At 43.1% G+C, this 17,026-nt stretch overlaps 3 protein-coding genes across 6 annotated transcripts in view; 2 read left to right on the forward strand and 1 right to left on the reverse strand.

Annotated features, from left to right (window-relative positions):
• Positions 1-70: 70 nt before the first annotated feature.
• mif4gdb (MIF4G domain containing b) lies at positions 71-5,634 on the forward strand. Of its 3 annotated transcripts, none has more exons than XM_014202941.3 (6): positions 71-170; positions 1,016-1,109; positions 1,394-1,503; positions 1,920-2,075; positions 2,394-2,486; positions 2,773-5,634. In XM_014202941.3, exons 2-6 carry the CDS (start codon positions 1,031-1,033, stop codon positions 2,998-3,000), a joined length of 666 nt encoding a protein of 221 aa, XP_014058416.1. In that variant the 5' UTR covers positions 71-170; positions 1,016-1,030; the 3' UTR covers positions 3,001-5,634. The 3 variants fall into 3 exon arrangements, with proteins under 3 accessions (XP_014058416.1, XP_014058418.1, XP_082828938.1); XM_014202943.3 differs by having other exon boundaries at positions 77-127; XM_082972812.1 differs by having other exon boundaries at positions 89-1,109.
• A 2-nt stretch (positions 5,635-5,636) lies between these two features.
• On the reverse strand, positions 5,637-8,389 carry LOC106606611 (small ribosomal subunit protein uS7m). 2 transcript variants are annotated; one of them, XM_045715570.2, is made up of 6 exons: positions 8,226-8,389; positions 7,678-7,759; positions 6,995-7,186; positions 6,798-6,861; positions 6,546-6,713; positions 5,637-6,267 (listed from the first exon to the last, which is right to left on the reverse strand). In XM_045715570.2, exons 2-6 carry the CDS (start codon positions 7,719-7,721, stop codon positions 6,046-6,048), a joined length of 690 nt encoding a protein of 229 aa, XP_045571526.1. In that variant the 5' UTR covers positions 7,722-7,759; positions 8,226-8,389; the 3' UTR covers positions 5,637-6,045. The 2 variants fall into 2 exon arrangements, with proteins under 2 accessions (XP_045571526.1, XP_045571525.1); XM_045715569.2 differs by lacking the exon at positions 8,226-8,389 and having other exon boundaries at positions 7,678-7,925.
• LOC106606608 (ADP-ribosylation factor-binding protein GGA3-like) overlaps positions 7,913-17,026 on the forward strand; it is a 10,081-nt gene continuing 967 nt past the window's right edge. Inside the window, exons 1-16 of the mRNA XM_014202937.3 lie at positions 7,913-8,001; positions 9,639-9,723; positions 9,847-9,922; positions 10,078-10,176; positions 10,281-10,404; positions 10,793-10,896; positions 11,202-11,282; positions 11,963-12,100; positions 13,055-13,136; positions 13,226-13,342; positions 13,619-13,888; positions 14,525-14,607; positions 14,768-14,925; positions 15,233-15,537; positions 15,706-15,875; positions 16,679-16,789. Of these exons, the coding sequence (XP_014058412.2) occupies positions 7,935-8,001; positions 9,639-9,723; positions 9,847-9,922; positions 10,078-10,176; positions 10,281-10,404; positions 10,793-10,896; positions 11,202-11,282; positions 11,963-12,100; positions 13,055-13,136; positions 13,226-13,342; positions 13,619-13,888; positions 14,525-14,607; positions 14,768-14,925; positions 15,233-15,537; positions 15,706-15,875; positions 16,679-16,789 (2,070 nt within the window). The 5' untranslated portion in view covers positions 7,913-7,934. The remainder of the gene's footprint in view (positions 8,002-9,638; positions 9,724-9,846; positions 9,923-10,077; positions 10,177-10,280; positions 10,405-10,792; positions 10,897-11,201; positions 11,283-11,962; positions 12,101-13,054; positions 13,137-13,225; positions 13,343-13,618; positions 13,889-14,524; positions 14,608-14,767; positions 14,926-15,232; positions 15,538-15,705; positions 15,876-16,678; positions 16,790-17,026) is intronic.

Below are 17,026 nucleotides of genomic sequence, written 5' to 3' on the forward strand. Positions count from 1 at the left end.
AATAATGTGAGTTTATTCTATGGGTAACTTCAGTGCACGCACATTTTGTCCTATACGGTTGGAACAAAGCGCGTGCGCAGAAGGCACTCAGGAAGTGGGGGGCAAACAGCACAGCACAGTGGAGGGTGTATGTACAATGTAATCACTGCTTCAAACTTAACTTTAGGAAAGTAAGTCTTGACTTAAGTTTATATTTAGAAACCTGAACGAACGTAATTTGAGCTCTTGTAAATCAGACTTAGCAAGTAAGTTAGCTTAACTAGCTAGCCACTCAACAACAACAACTCCTTTTCAAACATATTCGCTTGGTAGCTAACGTTTAATGTTATCTGTGTAACAAGTCGTTAACTAGCTAGCTATTTGTTTCGTTTCTAATTTTAGCAGCTAGTTAGGTAGCTAGCTAAAATGTACGGACTTTTTGCATTAATTGCGTGCATGTTTAGTAGCAGCCAATTTCTTTTGCTAGCTCGAGCCAATCTCGAATGATGAAATAGTAATACCTCTACCGGTATTTATTGCTGGGTTGGCATGTAGTGCAGTTTGATGCAACGGGACAGGCTGCTGCTAGTCTCGTTCACCAGACTTGCTGACCTTCCATATCCTGGGAACGAGGTTAGGCTGCTGCAAAGGTTTCGTTTGTTTGAAAATGCAACTCCTGACCCAGTAGAAGTCATGCAATTTCATAGACTTTTTACAATGGATGGGTGGGAAATGCATCCTCTAACATACAAAATACCGCCACAAATGGCAATTAACTATTGGGATTTGAAGATATGATAAATCTGTTTCTTCATTGCTTGTATGCAAACCAATACCTTTTATTTGGGCAATATTAGAGGAACTGTGTATGTTGGCTTAATCCCCCATATCCCCCTATGAAAGAGGCCTGGGGGCAGCCAGATTGATGACAACAGCTTTAGACAGCTTTGTGCTGAGACAAATAGTTCTGTCTAATGAATTTAGCATGAAATGGTGTTTGAAGGCATAGTCTGTCTGTATCCACTGTCTATTTCAGTATCACTTTAAAAAAATGGAAAACTCTAAAGAGGACTACAAGATTCAGTCTTTTGACTTGGAGACCCAGAAGCTGCTGAAAACGGCCCTGAAAGGTCAGTCCCTAATGTAGTGATTCTGTGAAGATGTTTATAATAGTCTGTGTGAAAAATCATCACGGTCAGATTGATAACGTTTTCTTTTTCCAATTAAGTACAGTGTCATGTTCATTAGTGCAAACCGTAGCAATAGATTTCAAACATTTTGCAACAGAAAAAGAAAACAAGTATTTGTTATTGGGCAAGCTCAGATGGAACCTTCCCTTTTCAGAGCATTTTTGTTCAAATTTGTGCCTATTGAACGTGACCCAGTAGCAAGTGTAAGTGTGATTTTCCCTCAGAGCCCAGCACGGTGGACCTGGAGAAGGTGTCCAATGTCATCGTGGACCAGTCTTTGAAGGACCAGGTCTTCAGCAAAGAGGCAGGACGCATTTGCTACACTATCGTTCAGGTATAGTAGTAATCACCTTAACTACTTGCCTTTCTGGCTGATAGTAATGGTGGTAACAACAGTAAGGTGATTTATCTTTGATTATCTTGTTTGACTAGGGCTTCACTAGAACATGGTGTGAACTAAAGCTGGAGTTTGACTGTAAACAAAGTCAAATGAGCTCCTCTCTAGAAGATCAGATCCAAGATCAGCTTACCGTCTTCAAATCCTAACCATTTGGTGGGTGGGCAGCTTAGGGGTGGCGGGGATCAAGGGGTTTATCATTGTCAAATGGCAACTCGATCCTACTCAACCCAATCCTACTATTTTGCTTCCCAGGATCAGTGCTTTAACTTCCTAGTTGTATATATCCATAGACTGTAACCATACAGATGCTTATGGCTGTGTGTGATCTTGTTCTCTACCACACCTTGCAGGCTGAGGCCAAGCACAACAACGGAAACGTGTTCCGGCGGAATCTGCTCAACCGGCTGCAGCTGGAGTTCGTGGCCCGGGAGGACACGCGGCTTCGCTCGCTGCAGGAGTGGGTCTGCTTCGTCACCTTCATCTGCAACGTCTTCGACTACCTCAAGGTACGAGCTAAAACATTCCATAATCCCTATTCATATTCTAACTGGAGGTATCTAACAACCTATTCACAAGACTGAACTGAGCCAAGCTGTACTGGGCTGGCCTGGTTACACATCCACCATAATTGCTGGAACTGTGTTGGAAAGAACATTGTGGAAAGACAATATCCAAAACCAGCGCAGTACGGTTTATCCCTATAGTGTGAATCAGGCATAGTACTCTCCAGTTTTATTTGAGCTGTTTCTTCATGGATTGTATACACATAGAAGCCTTTCTTATCAATGAAATGTTAATAGGTCCTTGTGTTTTCCCCTCCCCAGGTGAACAACATGCCTATGGTGGCTCTGGTGCATCCTGTGTTTGACTGCCTGTTAAGGCTGGCTCAGCCCGACTCACTGAACAACGAGGAAGAGGTGGGTCAAAGATGGCACAGCACCCAATTTAATATTTCAATTGTCTCTCACTTCTTAAATCGCAATATGTTGGTTATTTACCAAGCATAAATTTCAGATTAAAGGAGAACCAAATGTAAATGTTTTTGCTAAAATGTTCGGCTTTATATACTGGCTAGTGGCTACTGCTTGAAATATGAAAACAAATGTATATGCTATAGCCTGAATAGTTCTTAGAATGTGATTTCCCCTTCTCTGATAATGATATGTTTGTTTAATATTGGTGCTTCTCCTTTCCTTCCCCCAGGTAGACTGCCTGGTGCTCCAGCTGCACCGCATCGGGGACCAGCTGGAGAAGATGGACGGACAGAAGATGGACGAGCTCTTCTACCTGCTGCGGGACGGCTTCCTACTGCAGGAGGGCCTGAGCTCCATGGCCCGTCTTCTGCTACTGGAGATCCTGGAGTTCAGAGCCGGGGGCTGGATGCTCAGCGACACGGCCCAGAAATACTACTACAGCGAAGTCACCGACTAGACTGAGGCTAGGCCAGGCTGCAGTAGGTGGATGGTGTTCAATAGGAACAAAATGGGATTGGACGAGCTCAGGTTGTTATCTCCCGTTTGGTGTCTACTGAATGTGACCCTGAATGATAGTATTGGGAGAGGGGCTGCATAGTGGATGATTCCAGAAAGGACACTTTTTTTATTTATTTATTTTTTATTTATTTTTTTGCTGGGCTTTGCCATGGGGTAGCCACTAGTCAGTGCGGTTAGCAGCAGGGATATTTCCACTAGCCAGATAGTCAGTTTGACATGTGCAATTTCTAAATGGTTGTTAAAAGGTTTTCGTTGGCGAGAGGTGTATTTGAATTGGGTTGGTTTAGTTTGAAGCAAGTTTGACTGAATTTCAGGATATTTTGTGGGTTTCGATTTGCAGTTTTTACTCCAGTCTAATTATTTATTGTTAATCCCTTTGCTTTCTGACATTCCAATGTTATGAGACATTTCACTATTGTACATAAGTAGTTCAGATACACATTCCAGTCACGTGGGCTTGACCATGATTGAGTTCATCTTATAGCTCTTCTGCCAGTCGTTACTGATGCTGTTTTCAAAGGTGATGATCTTCGTTACTTTTTCTACAAAAAAATATTGAGGTCTGCAGAACGTTTCGAGAGCTTAGACATTCATTAGGCCCAAGTGAATGTATGGATCAAATTATGATCTCACAATCAATGCTTTACAAAATAGGCTGCTTTTCCACAGACAGCCCAATTCTGGTCTTTATTTTGTTTTACCAGTAATTGGTGTTTTTACCAATCAGATTAGCTCTTTTGCCAATAATTAGGCAAAATATCAGAATTGGGCTGCCTGTCTAAATACAGCCATAGGGTCCAAATCAATTGTACAAGATACTTTACAGTCAACTTTGGTTTTAAAAGCACCTGTTTGTGGTAGATTACAATGACTGAAAAGCATTTTGGCTTGAGTTGAGGGATTTTTGACAAAATCAATCACACAAAAGATTAATACAACCCATGTAACTCCACGTGGGTCCACCCTGCTGCCAATGACTCTTAAGCCTCTTCGTTTCCACTAAGGTCAAAAAACACATGACAAGAGAGGGTGACAATTTGGTATTATTAGGATTTGGGACCAAGAGATTTGTCAAAAGTAATTTGTAATATTTCCTTTCTGAAAATATCAATATTTTACTTTTCATGGTCTGAATCCTAGCGTTTGAATTGTTAATATCACAAGTTTATCTGAATAATAGTTTTGTAGTACATGTGGTGCCAATATGGACAGCAATATCGTCAAAGCTGGAAGTTCTAGTCAGTTTTTGCTGATTCTAATAAGAACAACTAGTTTTGCAGATGTTTTTGTATTCACAAGTCTCTACGAGGTACTGTACCTCTTTTAAACGACATAGTCCACACTTTGGTGCTACAAAATGGATGCTGTCTTTTTGCTTTCGGCTTGGGAAAACTGTGCACCACAATGCAAACGTTTATTCCGTTTGGAAGCTGAGAATATTACTGCATTATAGTGACTTTATAAGTTCTCTCTGGCTGTTCACTACTTGTTGCTGTTAGATTTTCAAAACAGTAGTACATCTGAGATTTATTCCACCAGCACTAAGCTTTTACCAGGTTCACTTTATTGAAGTCCACATCTAGTAGTTTTTGTAGTTGAGAATATGTATGTTTTATAATGTTTACACTGTGTGCTGACCGAGTACCACTGCACACAATCATACAGCAGACTACTTCTAGGTCCTGTTCCAATATCTTTAACATTCATCCTTCCTCATAGTAATCACTGATCTAATGGGATCCATTGCGGATCTTTTCCCTACCCTAGTTATGTCAGCTCAGTGATTACTGCAAGAAAATGAGGGAGGCATGGGGAATTGTTGATTATTCCAGCAGGGCCATTGACTGAATGAAAGTCTTTGAAGAGGGAAGAACTGTATACTTTTTTTTTGAAGATATGATCACACATAGTGTTAATTAGTAGGCTATTTTAGCAACCTCTGTTGGCCCTAGTGGACAGTGACTGACATAACTTTTCAATTGTTTGAAATTTAGTTCACTAGATCAGTGTTTCTCAACAGTTTTCATTCAAAACTGTGGTTCTCCTCAGTGTACATTCAAATTAACATTTTGGAGTACATCTTAGCTAAAACTAGGCTGCCAAGCACTGCACTAAAATAAACTTGTTGGTCATCCACTAGTTTTAGCATATTTGATAGGGCCATTATGTTGAAAGAAGATTATTGAAGTAAATGTGTATATGCTATAGGGCCTATTTATTGCTACATAAAGACCAAGTATTCAAAGTAAAGTAATTCAGTAGAAACCTAATTTGGACAGGAAGTGCAGCACTCACAATTTGCCTACTAGTGGTTTGCGTACATGCCTTTCGTTTTACAGAATTACCAAATAAGTTTGAGCATTTTGTACATTCATCTACTCAAGTAGATATATAGAAAGTTTGAGTTTACTGTGTGAAGACAGAGCTCAGTGTATATTTTCCTATAAATATTCCCATTACTATAGTTGGGTATCTGATCTGTTCAAATGTCAGAAGTACAAACATTGGTCAATTTCATTTTTGCTACTGTTGTACATTGACTGCAGATTAATAAAAATCACATTAAAATCGACCTGGGTTTTAACTAAGCTTTGTATTTATTTGAAGATGACACTGATGAATGCACCTATATTCTAAATACAGTATGTGATCATGTCATTTGTAATGTTTCCACAATCATTCTTTATTGAACCATAATACAATGTTAGTAAAATAAGCCACATTTACAGTAACTATGTGGTCAGTATACTTGGATACACCATTCCAAATATTTCACAATGGAGTCCAAGAGATTTATATTTACATAGCCTGTCAATGCCCTACATTGAAGACAATCTCCCATGATGTGTTGCACAAATGTCCATGATGTCTTTATTTTCCAACAAGGAACTCCACCTCAAGTTTGACCAAAGGGACAATGGATTGAATTCCTTCCAGTCCAAAAGGTCCCATTTTGAATGCTGCACTCAGACTTCAAAGTCGACTACCACCAGCGATAGTGGGCGTAGGCTCTGTTGGATTCGGCCATCTTGTGCAGTTCGTGTTTCCGTTTGACCACGTTGCCCTCCTTGGAGAAGGCGGCCAGCAGTTCCTGGGATAGTTTTTCGTACATTAGTGTGCGTCTGTGCTTGTTGTCCCGGCACTCTGTGATCATCCACTTCATGGCCAGGAAGCGCCGCCTGTTGTCTGTCAGAGGTATGGGCACCTGCAGAGTGGAGAGGGACAATACAGGATGTCATTACACATACTGTATAAGACTAAAGATAAATTACATTTGTCATGTCTAGCGTGGAGAATAAAGAGTTGATGTATACTTTTCTACAAACTATCACCCCAAGGTTGTGCTCATTAGGCACCCAAGAAAAGAGAAACAGGGAGGGACTACCTGAACGCTTGTTTTCGTTACGTTGCAGAACGTTTTGCTACGTTGTGAAATAATGAGTAAGACTCTGGTGACTCTGTAGAAATGGTGAGAGTACTGACCTGATAGAACTTGCCCCCTTTCTGAATGCTAGCCAGGCCAATGACAGGCTTGCAGTTCTCCAGAGCCTGGTGGAAGATGGCGTATGGATTACACTCGATCTCTGCCTTCTTTCCCTCGGGGGCTTTGTGGTACTTCTCCACCTGTTTTCTCTTCATGTTCTCCAATGTCTGAGAAGAGAAGGATGGGCATTAGTGTATATTTACATTACTTGGCAAACTATATCAAACAGTCCCATAGAATCCCACTTATACCTGTGTGATGATACCTTTGGCAATAATCTTGTCACCATCTTTCATCATCATGTTGACAAACTTGCTGTGAAGAGAAAGAATAGTGATGAGTTGTAATTCACACTGCATTGACAGGGTAAACATACAACCACATGACCGAGCTACATGTATTTCAGTGTTTGTTGGCTTATGCATTAATGTGTGTTGGGGTTAGGTACCTCAACACAGGGTCGTTGAAAACAGAGCTGGTGACAGAGTTGGTGGCTGCCTTTATGGGCCTGACAGATTTCAGCTCCTTCTTCTCTTTCTGCTCAGGTGTGAGCTCAGTCTCTGGGATGTGGTACACCTCTTTCCGAGGCTCAGGCTCCAGGTAGTAAGGGTTGTACCTGCTCCATCTCACCAGGAGTACCCTAGAGAAGCATGAGCAACAGAAGGTTATGACACTTCATGTTTAATAGTCAAATACAATGCAATGGTTATAGCATATCATGGACAATATCTATACATGATCATTTAATCATCTAATGTTGTTTGCCGAAACATATGGGGTAACGAGTGTTTCTTAGCTCTGGTACTGTCACCTCGCGCCCTGGATCAGAGCTACAGTGTTTGTGCTTGTTAAAAATCTACATTAACAAATCGTGGCCAGCCACACTCACACTGATTCACAAACTTGTTCTTACAGCATTGGTGATTTTGTATTTCGCTACAATGAATACAGTGGGTGGCATGTCTCTAAATAAATGTAAAAAAGTTGAATTTAAATGTCACTGACTGTAGGTAGCTGAATTAGCTAACGTAGTTGTAATAAACTTGTTCAATGATAAGTGTCATACTAGTGCAGTATCACAGTGTTAAGATACACATCCATAGCGTCGTTAATCAGCAAAATTATAATTACCTTGGTGTCCAAGGTTTTAGTAAACCTGTGATGGAGGCAGACATCTTGGAAAGTGTGGTGCGAAGACGCCTGGGTAAGCTCCCTGGTAGATGCCATAAAGCAAAACTAATTTCTATGATTTATTTTCCAAAATAAAGCATTATTCAGCTAAACGTTAGAATTTCTAAATTTTACACCAAACAATAAATTAATATATTTCTAGATTTCATTGACAACGCAGACTGCGTGATTCTCGCGCATAGTTGCACACATTGGTGATGTCATCACGCGATGTTTCCAATGCTATGGCGTACCAGGAAGGGGAGACGCTAGAATCCTGGCTCAGTGAGTGAATTAACCTATGTATCCAGTCAATTCATTTATATTATTAGTATATTGCATTGCATTGCATTGAATGGATGGAGTGAATGTATGAATGAAGTAATGAAGAGTGCGATCTGTTGAATTGTCTGCAATCCTCACATTAAGCATCTCCAATCCAAAATTAAATCTAGAATCGGCTTCCTATTTCGCAACAAAGCATCCTTCACTCATGGTGCCAAACATACCCTCGTAAAACTGACCATCCTACCGATCCTCGACTTCGGTGATGTCATCTATGAAATAGCCTCCAACACTCTGCTCAACAAACTGGATGCAGTCTATCACAGTGCCATCCGTTTTGTCACCAAAGCCCTATACACTACCCACCATTGCGACCTGTACTCGTCGCAATGGTGGGTACCCACCCTCGCTTCATACTCGTCGCCAAACCCACTGGCTACAGGTCATCTACAAGTCTCTGCTAGGTAAAGCCCCGCCTTATCTCAGCTCACTGGTCACTATAGCAGCACCCACTCGTAGCATGCGCTCCAGCAGGTATATCTCACTGGTCATCCCCAAAGCCAATCCCTACTTTGGTCGTCTTTCCTTCCAGTTCTCTGCTGCCACTGACTGGAACGAACTGCAAAAATCTCTGAAGCTGGAGACTCATATCTCCCTCACTAGCTTTAAGCACCAGCTGTCAGAGCAGCTCACAGATCACTGCACCTGTACATAGCCCATCTGTAAACAGCCCATCTATCTACCTACCTCATCCCCATACTGTATTTATTTATTTATCTTGCTCCTTTGCACCCCAGTATCTCTACTTACATTCATCTTCTGCACATCTACCATTCCAGTGTTTAATTGCTATATTGTAATTACTTTGCCACCATGGCCTATTTATTGCCTTAACTTACCTCATTTGCACTCGCTGTATATAGACTTTTAGTTTTCTTTTGTTCTACTGTATTATTTACTTTATGTTTTGTTTATTCCATGTGTAATTCTGTGTTGTTGTATGTGTCGAATTGCTATGCTTTATCTTGGCCAGGTCGCAGTTGCAAATGAGAACTTGTTCTCAACTAGCCTACCTGGTTAAATAAAGGTGAAATATTATTATTATTTTAAATCCTCCAGGGCTACTGCCTTCGAGGCATCCCCGTTATAAGATCTGTGTTAGCGTTGTCGTTCTAAGTAGCCATTTCAGGAAAGCTGTGCACTGAATCAGGATCAGTTGTGGGAGGCGGACATTCAAGCATAAACCCAGGGGATGTGGCCACTGAACCTCAGCTGAGCTCCCTTTTGATTTCGAGAGTTAAGACTGCTAAGTTGAGGATTGTGATTTTGGTATCAAGCGCCTATCTTGTGTTGGTTGACAGATATAATTGATAGCCTTTCGAGGAACTGGGGGCTAACGTTATAGTGGTGGCACAGATAAAACATCTTTGGTGGTGGCTTCACTGCATGTATGCGCATTGTGGTATTGATGCTAGTAGCCAGTGCAATGTGGAGGATGACAGAGGATGGATGACAGTCGAATTCTTTACTGTCAGTGTCCGGTTGCTCACATGTGTTGTCCTTTCAACAAGTCTGTCAACTCTCAACTGTAAAGGAATGTGTTAAACATATTTTCATTTTATTTGATCTCACTATAGATAAAGCCACCCATCCAACAAACAGACAGGAGGATTGGGAGTACATCATCGGTTTCTGTGACCAGATCAATAAGGAATTGGAAGGGTATGTTACTTCCTGATTCATCTGATACCATCATGTGTAAATTCAGTATGTTTTAGCTATATTTGATCCATTGCTATAGTATGTATAGGAAATGTGCCAATTTAACCCAATCTCTTTGTGCAGTCCCCAGATAGCTGTCAGGTTGCTGGTTCACAAAATCCAATCGCCGCAAGAATGGGAGGCGCTTCAGGCTTTAACAGTAAGTATTGTTTGTTTGTACTATTTCATTTCATCCAATATTCTGTTCTAGTCCTGAGGCATAGCTGTATGTACTCATATGGTGTATACAGTCTTATCTCAGGGCTACCTATGTATCCATGTGTTTGACAAAATGTCAATGTGTAATTCTCCCAGGTATTAGAGGCATGTATGAAGAACTGCGGGAGAAGGTTTCATAATGAAATCGGGAAATATCGGTTTCTGAACGAGCTGATCAAAGTTGTTTCTCCCAAGGTGAGTGGACTTGGTATCCTGAATGCGTTATTCTATTCTTCTATTTTCCTTGTGTTCTGTGTGTGAATACATCACTGACAAAGATCTGGTACACTTCTATCTAGTACATGGGAGACAGAGTACCAGAGAAGGTAAAGACAAAGATCATTGAGATGCTGTACAGCTGGACAGTGGCTTTCCCCAACGAGGCCAAAATCAACGAAGCATACCAGACACTAAGGAGACAGGGTAAGACCTGGTTTCCACTAGTTACCATAGCCACTATGGCTGGGAATTGCCAGGGACCTCACAATACTTAGCTGCCGATACGATATGTATTGCAATTCTCACGATTCAAAATGTATTGCGATTCAATACTGTGATTTTATTGCGATTCGATGTTTCAAACATATTGCTCACCAAATGTCTGCTGCAGCGGGACAAGAAAGCCATGAGAAAACAAGTTTTGATCAGTCATGGAAATAAAATAGCTTATAACAAATTGGCTCCCTATTTAAAAAGAAGATGGAGAACAAGCTATGAAGGGAAAATAGTGGAGTTTTGGTTTTAGATACAGTAAACTAGTGCAAAAATAATGTTATCTGTGAACTAAATCATACACACCTTCCGCTCCCAGGTCTTGTAACTATGGACCCTGAGCTCCCAGTGGACAAGACTCTGATTCCCTCACCCCCCACACGTCCCAAGAATCCTGTGTTTGACAATGAGGACATGGGCAAGGTGGGTTCACTGGGTTCAGACTGAGTGTATCCACAGTACTGGTGTTTAACCCTGGTCCTAGAGAACTACTGTATATGTGGTGTGCAGTCTTTTGTTTCAGCCTAGCACTAACACACCTACTTACAACAAATCACTGAAACCTTGATTTGCTAAAACGGGGGTTATCGGGTTGAAACAAAAGCCTGCATTCCCTCTAGCTCTCTAAGACCAGCATTGCTGACCACTGATGTATAGATAAAGTCAAACCAGCAGATGTCAGTGTCACCATGGTGATTTGACAGAGACATGCCTTCATGTGTGTTTAGCTACTAGCAGAGCTTCTGAGGAGCAAAAATCCAGAGGACCTGCAGGAAGCCAACAGGCTCATCAAGAACATGGTGAAGGAGGTGAGAGACAACGACATGCCCTTTAAGTGCTTATAAAGGCGGTTGTAAGGAGCCGTAAGCTGTTGTGAATGCTCATTATGACTACCACCTGTGTGTTTATGGTCATAATGGGTTCATAACTGTTGTAATTAGCTTTGAGTGGTAATAAATGCTAATGGAGTATTTTATAAGCCCTGAATGCTGATTGGCTGAAAGCTATGGTATATGAGACCGTATACCACAGGTATGACGAAACATGTATTTTTACTGTTCTAATAGATGTTTGTAACCTGTTTATAATATCAATAGGTCACCTCGGGGGTTTGTGGTATATGGCCAATATACCATGGCTAAGGGCTGTATCCAGGCACTCCGCGTTGCATTGTGCATAAGAGCAGCCCTTAGCAGTGGTATATTGGCCATATACCACACCCCCTTGTCCCTTATTGCTTTAATAATTCATCATGGGATAATAAATACACTATAGAATACATTATACACAGATGGAGCTTAGAAAATGTGATCATAGCCGATCATGCGTCCATGTTAGTAGTTCTCTATAACACTTGTATTGTTCTGTTTCCCAGGACGACTGAATGCATTTACAATATAACTGTTACGCATGCATATAAGGCTCTTATAGCAATGTATAACAATGTTATAGCAAGTCTTGAACATCTTATTAACCCTCATTCTGCCAGGACGATGTCAGGGTTCAGAAAGTGACCAAACGCATCCACACCCTGGAAGAGGTGGGCATCAACGTCAAGCTGCTGAGTGAGATGCTGTCCCACTACGACAAGGACAGGTCCTCCCAGTCAGACAGAGAGATCATCAAGGTGTGTGTTCCGTTCAGACTCCACACACATCACACTTAGCCTTAGTTCAAACACCGCTCTATCGCCGCACCGAACTAAAACATGTAACTTTCTCTTTGGTAGAGGAGGGATAGAGTGCCTTGTGAAGCCATAGTGCGCCTCGTCTGACTTTTGACAATAGTTGGTCCGCCTCTGCCGCTCTTTCAGGGCGGTGCGGGTGAGGCACGCCTCTGTTTCATGCAGTTCTGCCAGAGCAGTTCTTCCACTGTCAGGAAAAATGGTCGTGCATATTAATATATGTTAATTGCGTGCAAATAAAGGTTGCTTGGCTACCACACCCACAATGGAAGCACAGTCATGGCTTATACGCAGGTGGAGGACTTCTGAGAGGTGGCTGTTATGCCTGAATTCAACCCAAAAGCAACGAGTATGTCTGCAGTGTTGAGAGAGCGGTTGTATGAAACCAATTGGTACGTCAAGCAGAGTCCTCAGCCATGCCAGCCCCGCTCTTCATGTCTATTCAGTTCCACTCACCAAAAGTTTGGCGTCTGAACTGTGCCTTACTTAGATACTTATCCTCTTTGCTCGCTGTGAAGCATTAAGGCCCTTATGTATCACCTCAGGCTATAGCCAGTCCTTAACTCAGTTTTACAGCTAGTCCCAATTTGTTCCCTACCACTTCCCCTGGGCCCTAACCTTTCGATGTTTGCAGATCTGAAGGGTCTGGATAGGTATAAGCAGTTTAGTGGTGGAGCTTCTATCATATTGCTAACTCCTTACCTATCGGCAAACACCAAAGTGTTAGGGCCAATGGGATGGGGTAGGGACAAGGGAAAGGGGTAGGGAGTGAATTAGGAATGGCTGCTAGAATGATACGAGCGTAGTAGACTTTTATGTTATGTGAAATAAATTAGAATTGTAAACTGTGTCAGTGGCTGATTGAAGCATGTCGTCGTACATTTCCTGTAATACCAGGAACTATACGACCGCTGCGACAAGTTGAGACGCGCTGCTTTCAAAATGGCCACAGAGACTGAAGATAACGACACAAGTTTAGGTGAGGAAATAAAATTATTTGAATGTTTTTCAATCTCTTAGATTGTTATTTGTGGTTCCATCTCTTGACCTCTGACCTTTGCCCTCCAGGTGACATCCTGCAGGCCAGCGATGACCTCTCACGGGTCATCAACTCCTACAAGAAGATTGTCAAGGGACAGACGGTGAATGGAGACATCGAGGATCCTAGATCTGCAGCTGGTGAAGGTGAGTGATGGCACGTAGTGTATACACACACACACACACACACACACACACACACACACACACACACACACACACACACACACACACACACACACACACACACACACACACACACACACACACACACTTTCAGATCTTTTCATATCACTTTCAGAGCAAACTATTTCCTTTCTACCATTTTGTATCTCTCTCTTTCTACCTCCTTCGATTTCAATTCCTCTCTCTGCTTCCTTCTACCTCTCTCCACCTCTCCTTCTTTCCCTCTCTATTCTACAGAGACCACAGGGAACAGTGACAACACAGAGACCTTGATTGACCTGGCTGGCATTGACGTTCCAAACTCCACCTCTCCTCCGCCTGCCCCTCTCCCGTTGGTCTCCGATCCCACTCCAGCCAATCACCTGGGGTTCCCAATCCCTGTCTTGCCTCCTCCTCCAAAAAGGTTGGCCGGGTTGCATGCCAGTCAGAACAACAGCCCCAGCCACCCAGCCACCGACAAGGCTCTCAACGCTCTCTCTCTCCTTGACGATGAGCTGCTATCCTTAGGTACCTCACTGACCTTGCATTTTATGGAAGTTATGTGTAAATGTATTCTTGTTAATTATAGGCCATATTTGCTATTTGATTTGTATTCAAAATGTATTCATGAGGACTGTGTTCACCAATGTTCAGACAATGCCCCATGGTACTTCATTTCATTATGCCAGCAGCATCCCACCCTGCATCCCACTGCTGGCTTGCCTCTGAAGCTAAGCAGATCCTTGGATGGGAGACCAGATGCTGCTGGAAGGGGTGTTGGAGGGCCAATAGGGGGTACTCTTCCCTCTGGTCTAAGGGGATCACAATGCCCCAGGGCAGTGAAGGGAACATTGCCCTGTATAGGGTGCAGTCCTTCGGATGGGACGTTAAACGGGTCTCCTGACTCTCTGTGGTCACTAAAGATCCCATGGCACTTATTGTAAGAGTAGGGGTGTTTACCCTAGTGTCCTTGCTAAATTCCCAATCTAGTCCTCATACCATCATGGCCACCTAATCATCCCCAGCTTCCAATTGGCTCATTCGTCCCCGCTCCTCCCCCCTGTAACTATTCTCCAGGTCTTTGCTGTAAAAGAGAATATGTTCTCAGTCAATTTACCTGGTAAAAGAAGGGTCAATACTAATGACCCTTGTGTGTTTTTTCAGGCCTGAACGATCCAGTTCCTTCTCTGAACAGCCAATCAAAACCAAAGCTGAATGAAATAGCGAATCCGTGGACCTCCTTACAGGTAGTTCTTCCTGATGATGACCACAATGGTCAGAGCATTAAAAAGCATGACTTTTTTTCTACTGTCATTTCCTGTGTCGTTCACAGTGAGGATTTTTGAACAACTCTTGTGATACATTCGGTAGATTTGTAAGTGTCTCTTCCTTTCTATCCATCTCCAGGCTCCTGACCCTGGACTGGACTTGTTTGGCGCTATAGCAGGGCCAGGCCCAGTATTTCCCCCAGTCCAGCCAGCACCAGCCCCCGCCACGGCCCCCGCCACCCACAGCCTCCAGGACCTCCAAGACCTGGCCATGCTGGACTTTGGAGAGCCAAAGAGGTGCTCAACTAACCTTACTCCCTCCACTTCACTGGAAATATTGTAGATCAATTTAAGGTATTATATTACCCATATTGAATTAGATCAGGTGCTTCAGCGCATGGCTAAAGTGAAGCAACACTTCTGAGGTAATCCGAAGGCTCAGGGTTGTCATTAATAGTGCATCAATCACATCATTACATTACTAGATGCTACTCAACATTATCCTGAATATGGTACAAATCAACATGCTCTTGATTGCACACTTGCTTGTTTGATTTAGTTATGTTTCCAGAGAGAGCTCATGTTGTTTTTCTGTCGTTTCCAGTTTGCGTGTTGGTGGCGGATTCGGGATGGCAGCCTCTATGGGGGCCGTAGTACCACCCTCCTTGGGGGCCATGGCACCCCAGGTCCCCCTCTCCTCGACCTCCCTCCTCCCTGGCCCCATGCCTGGCTCCCCTGCGGTGTCCCACACCAAAGCCCAGACGCTGAGCTCTGCCCCGGGCAGCCCCCTGTTCAGCTCCCTCTCCCCCTTCCACCACTCCTCCTTCCAGGGGGGCAGCCCAGCCAGGGGACTAGGACAAGAGGCCTCCCTGGGCAACGTGCACGTCCCGCTGGAGGCCATCAGACCCAGTGAGTACTGGAGATAGGGGAGAGAGAGGGGAGTGTGCAAAGGGAAATGCTATATATCCTCCTGTGAAATTGAACGTTGTTTGTCTTTTTTAACCATTTGATGTCCACAGTACACTGTCTGGATAACATTGATATAGCCTCTCATTGCCTCTGTCCTGTCCCCTCCAGGTAAAGGGCTCCCTGTCACGGCCTATGATAAGGACGGGGTGCGTGTGCTGTTGAACTTTGCCTCAGACTGTCCCCCTTGCAGACCAGACGTGCTGGTGTTAGTGGTGTCCATGCTGAACACTGCACCACTGCCCGTTCAGAACGTGGTCCTTCAGGCCGCTGTTCCCAAGGTAACACACAGGCGCAATATACACATGGTACACACACACACACACACACACACACACACACACACACACACACACACACACACACACACACACTTTGTGTACACTTGCCGTGTCTAGATGCCATAGGGGTCTACAGCCATGTCTCAGGGCAGTGTGTACACATGCACTCATATAATACTTACACGTGTCCACTCCTGTATACTTACTCACTCAAACTCACTGCACCTGTACATAGCCCATCTGTAAACAGCCCACCTCATCCCCATACTGTATTTATATATCTTGCTCCTTTGCACCCCAGTATCTCTACTTGCACATTCATCTTCTGCACATCTACCATTCCAGTGTTTTAATTGCTATATTGTAATTACTTCGCCACCATGGCCTATTTATTGCCTTAACTTACCTCATTTGCACTCACTGTATATAGACTTTTTGTTTTCTTTTGTTCTACTGTATTATTGACTTTAGGTTTTGTTTATTCCATGTGTAACTGTGTGTTGTTGTATGTGTCAAATTGCTATGCTTTATCTTGGCCAGGTCGCAGTTGCAAATGAGAACTTGTTCTCAACTTGCCTACCTGGTTAAATAAAGGTGAAATAAAGAAATAAAAAAACATTGTATCATTTCATCCAAACAAAAGGTGATGGGGTCCTCACTCAAAAATATGTTGCATAAAGCTTCATTTTTGTATTTATTTGTATTATTTTCTCTGCATCAGGGATAGCGTACACAGGCTTTGCAGCCATCTTCAGTGTGTAACTTTCACACACTCCTTAACCCCTCCTCTCCTTGTCCTCCAGTCCATGAAGGTGAAGCTGCAGCCTCCGTCAGGAACAGAGCTACCTCCCTTTAACCCCATCCTTCCCCCGGCCTCCATCACACAGGTCATGCTGCTGGCCAATCCCCTGAAGGTAAGAGCAGGGCCACGAGTATTTCCTGGTAAGGTCACATGGTCAGGGAAAAGTCATATGATCTTCCTAGGGCCCAGAGGTTTTCCGATTCAGGTCACGTGGTTAGGGAGCAGCCCACTTCTCTAATACACAGGCCAGAGTCACTGTAGGACTAGAGCTCTATCTTTCCATGTTCCTTGCAACCAATCTCCTCATCTTTTCAACCGTATTTGAGGTTCAAGGTCCCTCCTCTCTGAC

This window comes from Salmo salar, chromosome 03 (genome assembly GCF_965601325.2).
Source record: "Salmo salar chromosome 03, fSalSal1, whole genome shotgun sequence".
Classification (NCBI taxonomy): domain Eukaryota; kingdom Metazoa; phylum Chordata; class Actinopteri; order Salmoniformes; family Salmonidae; genus Salmo; species Salmo salar.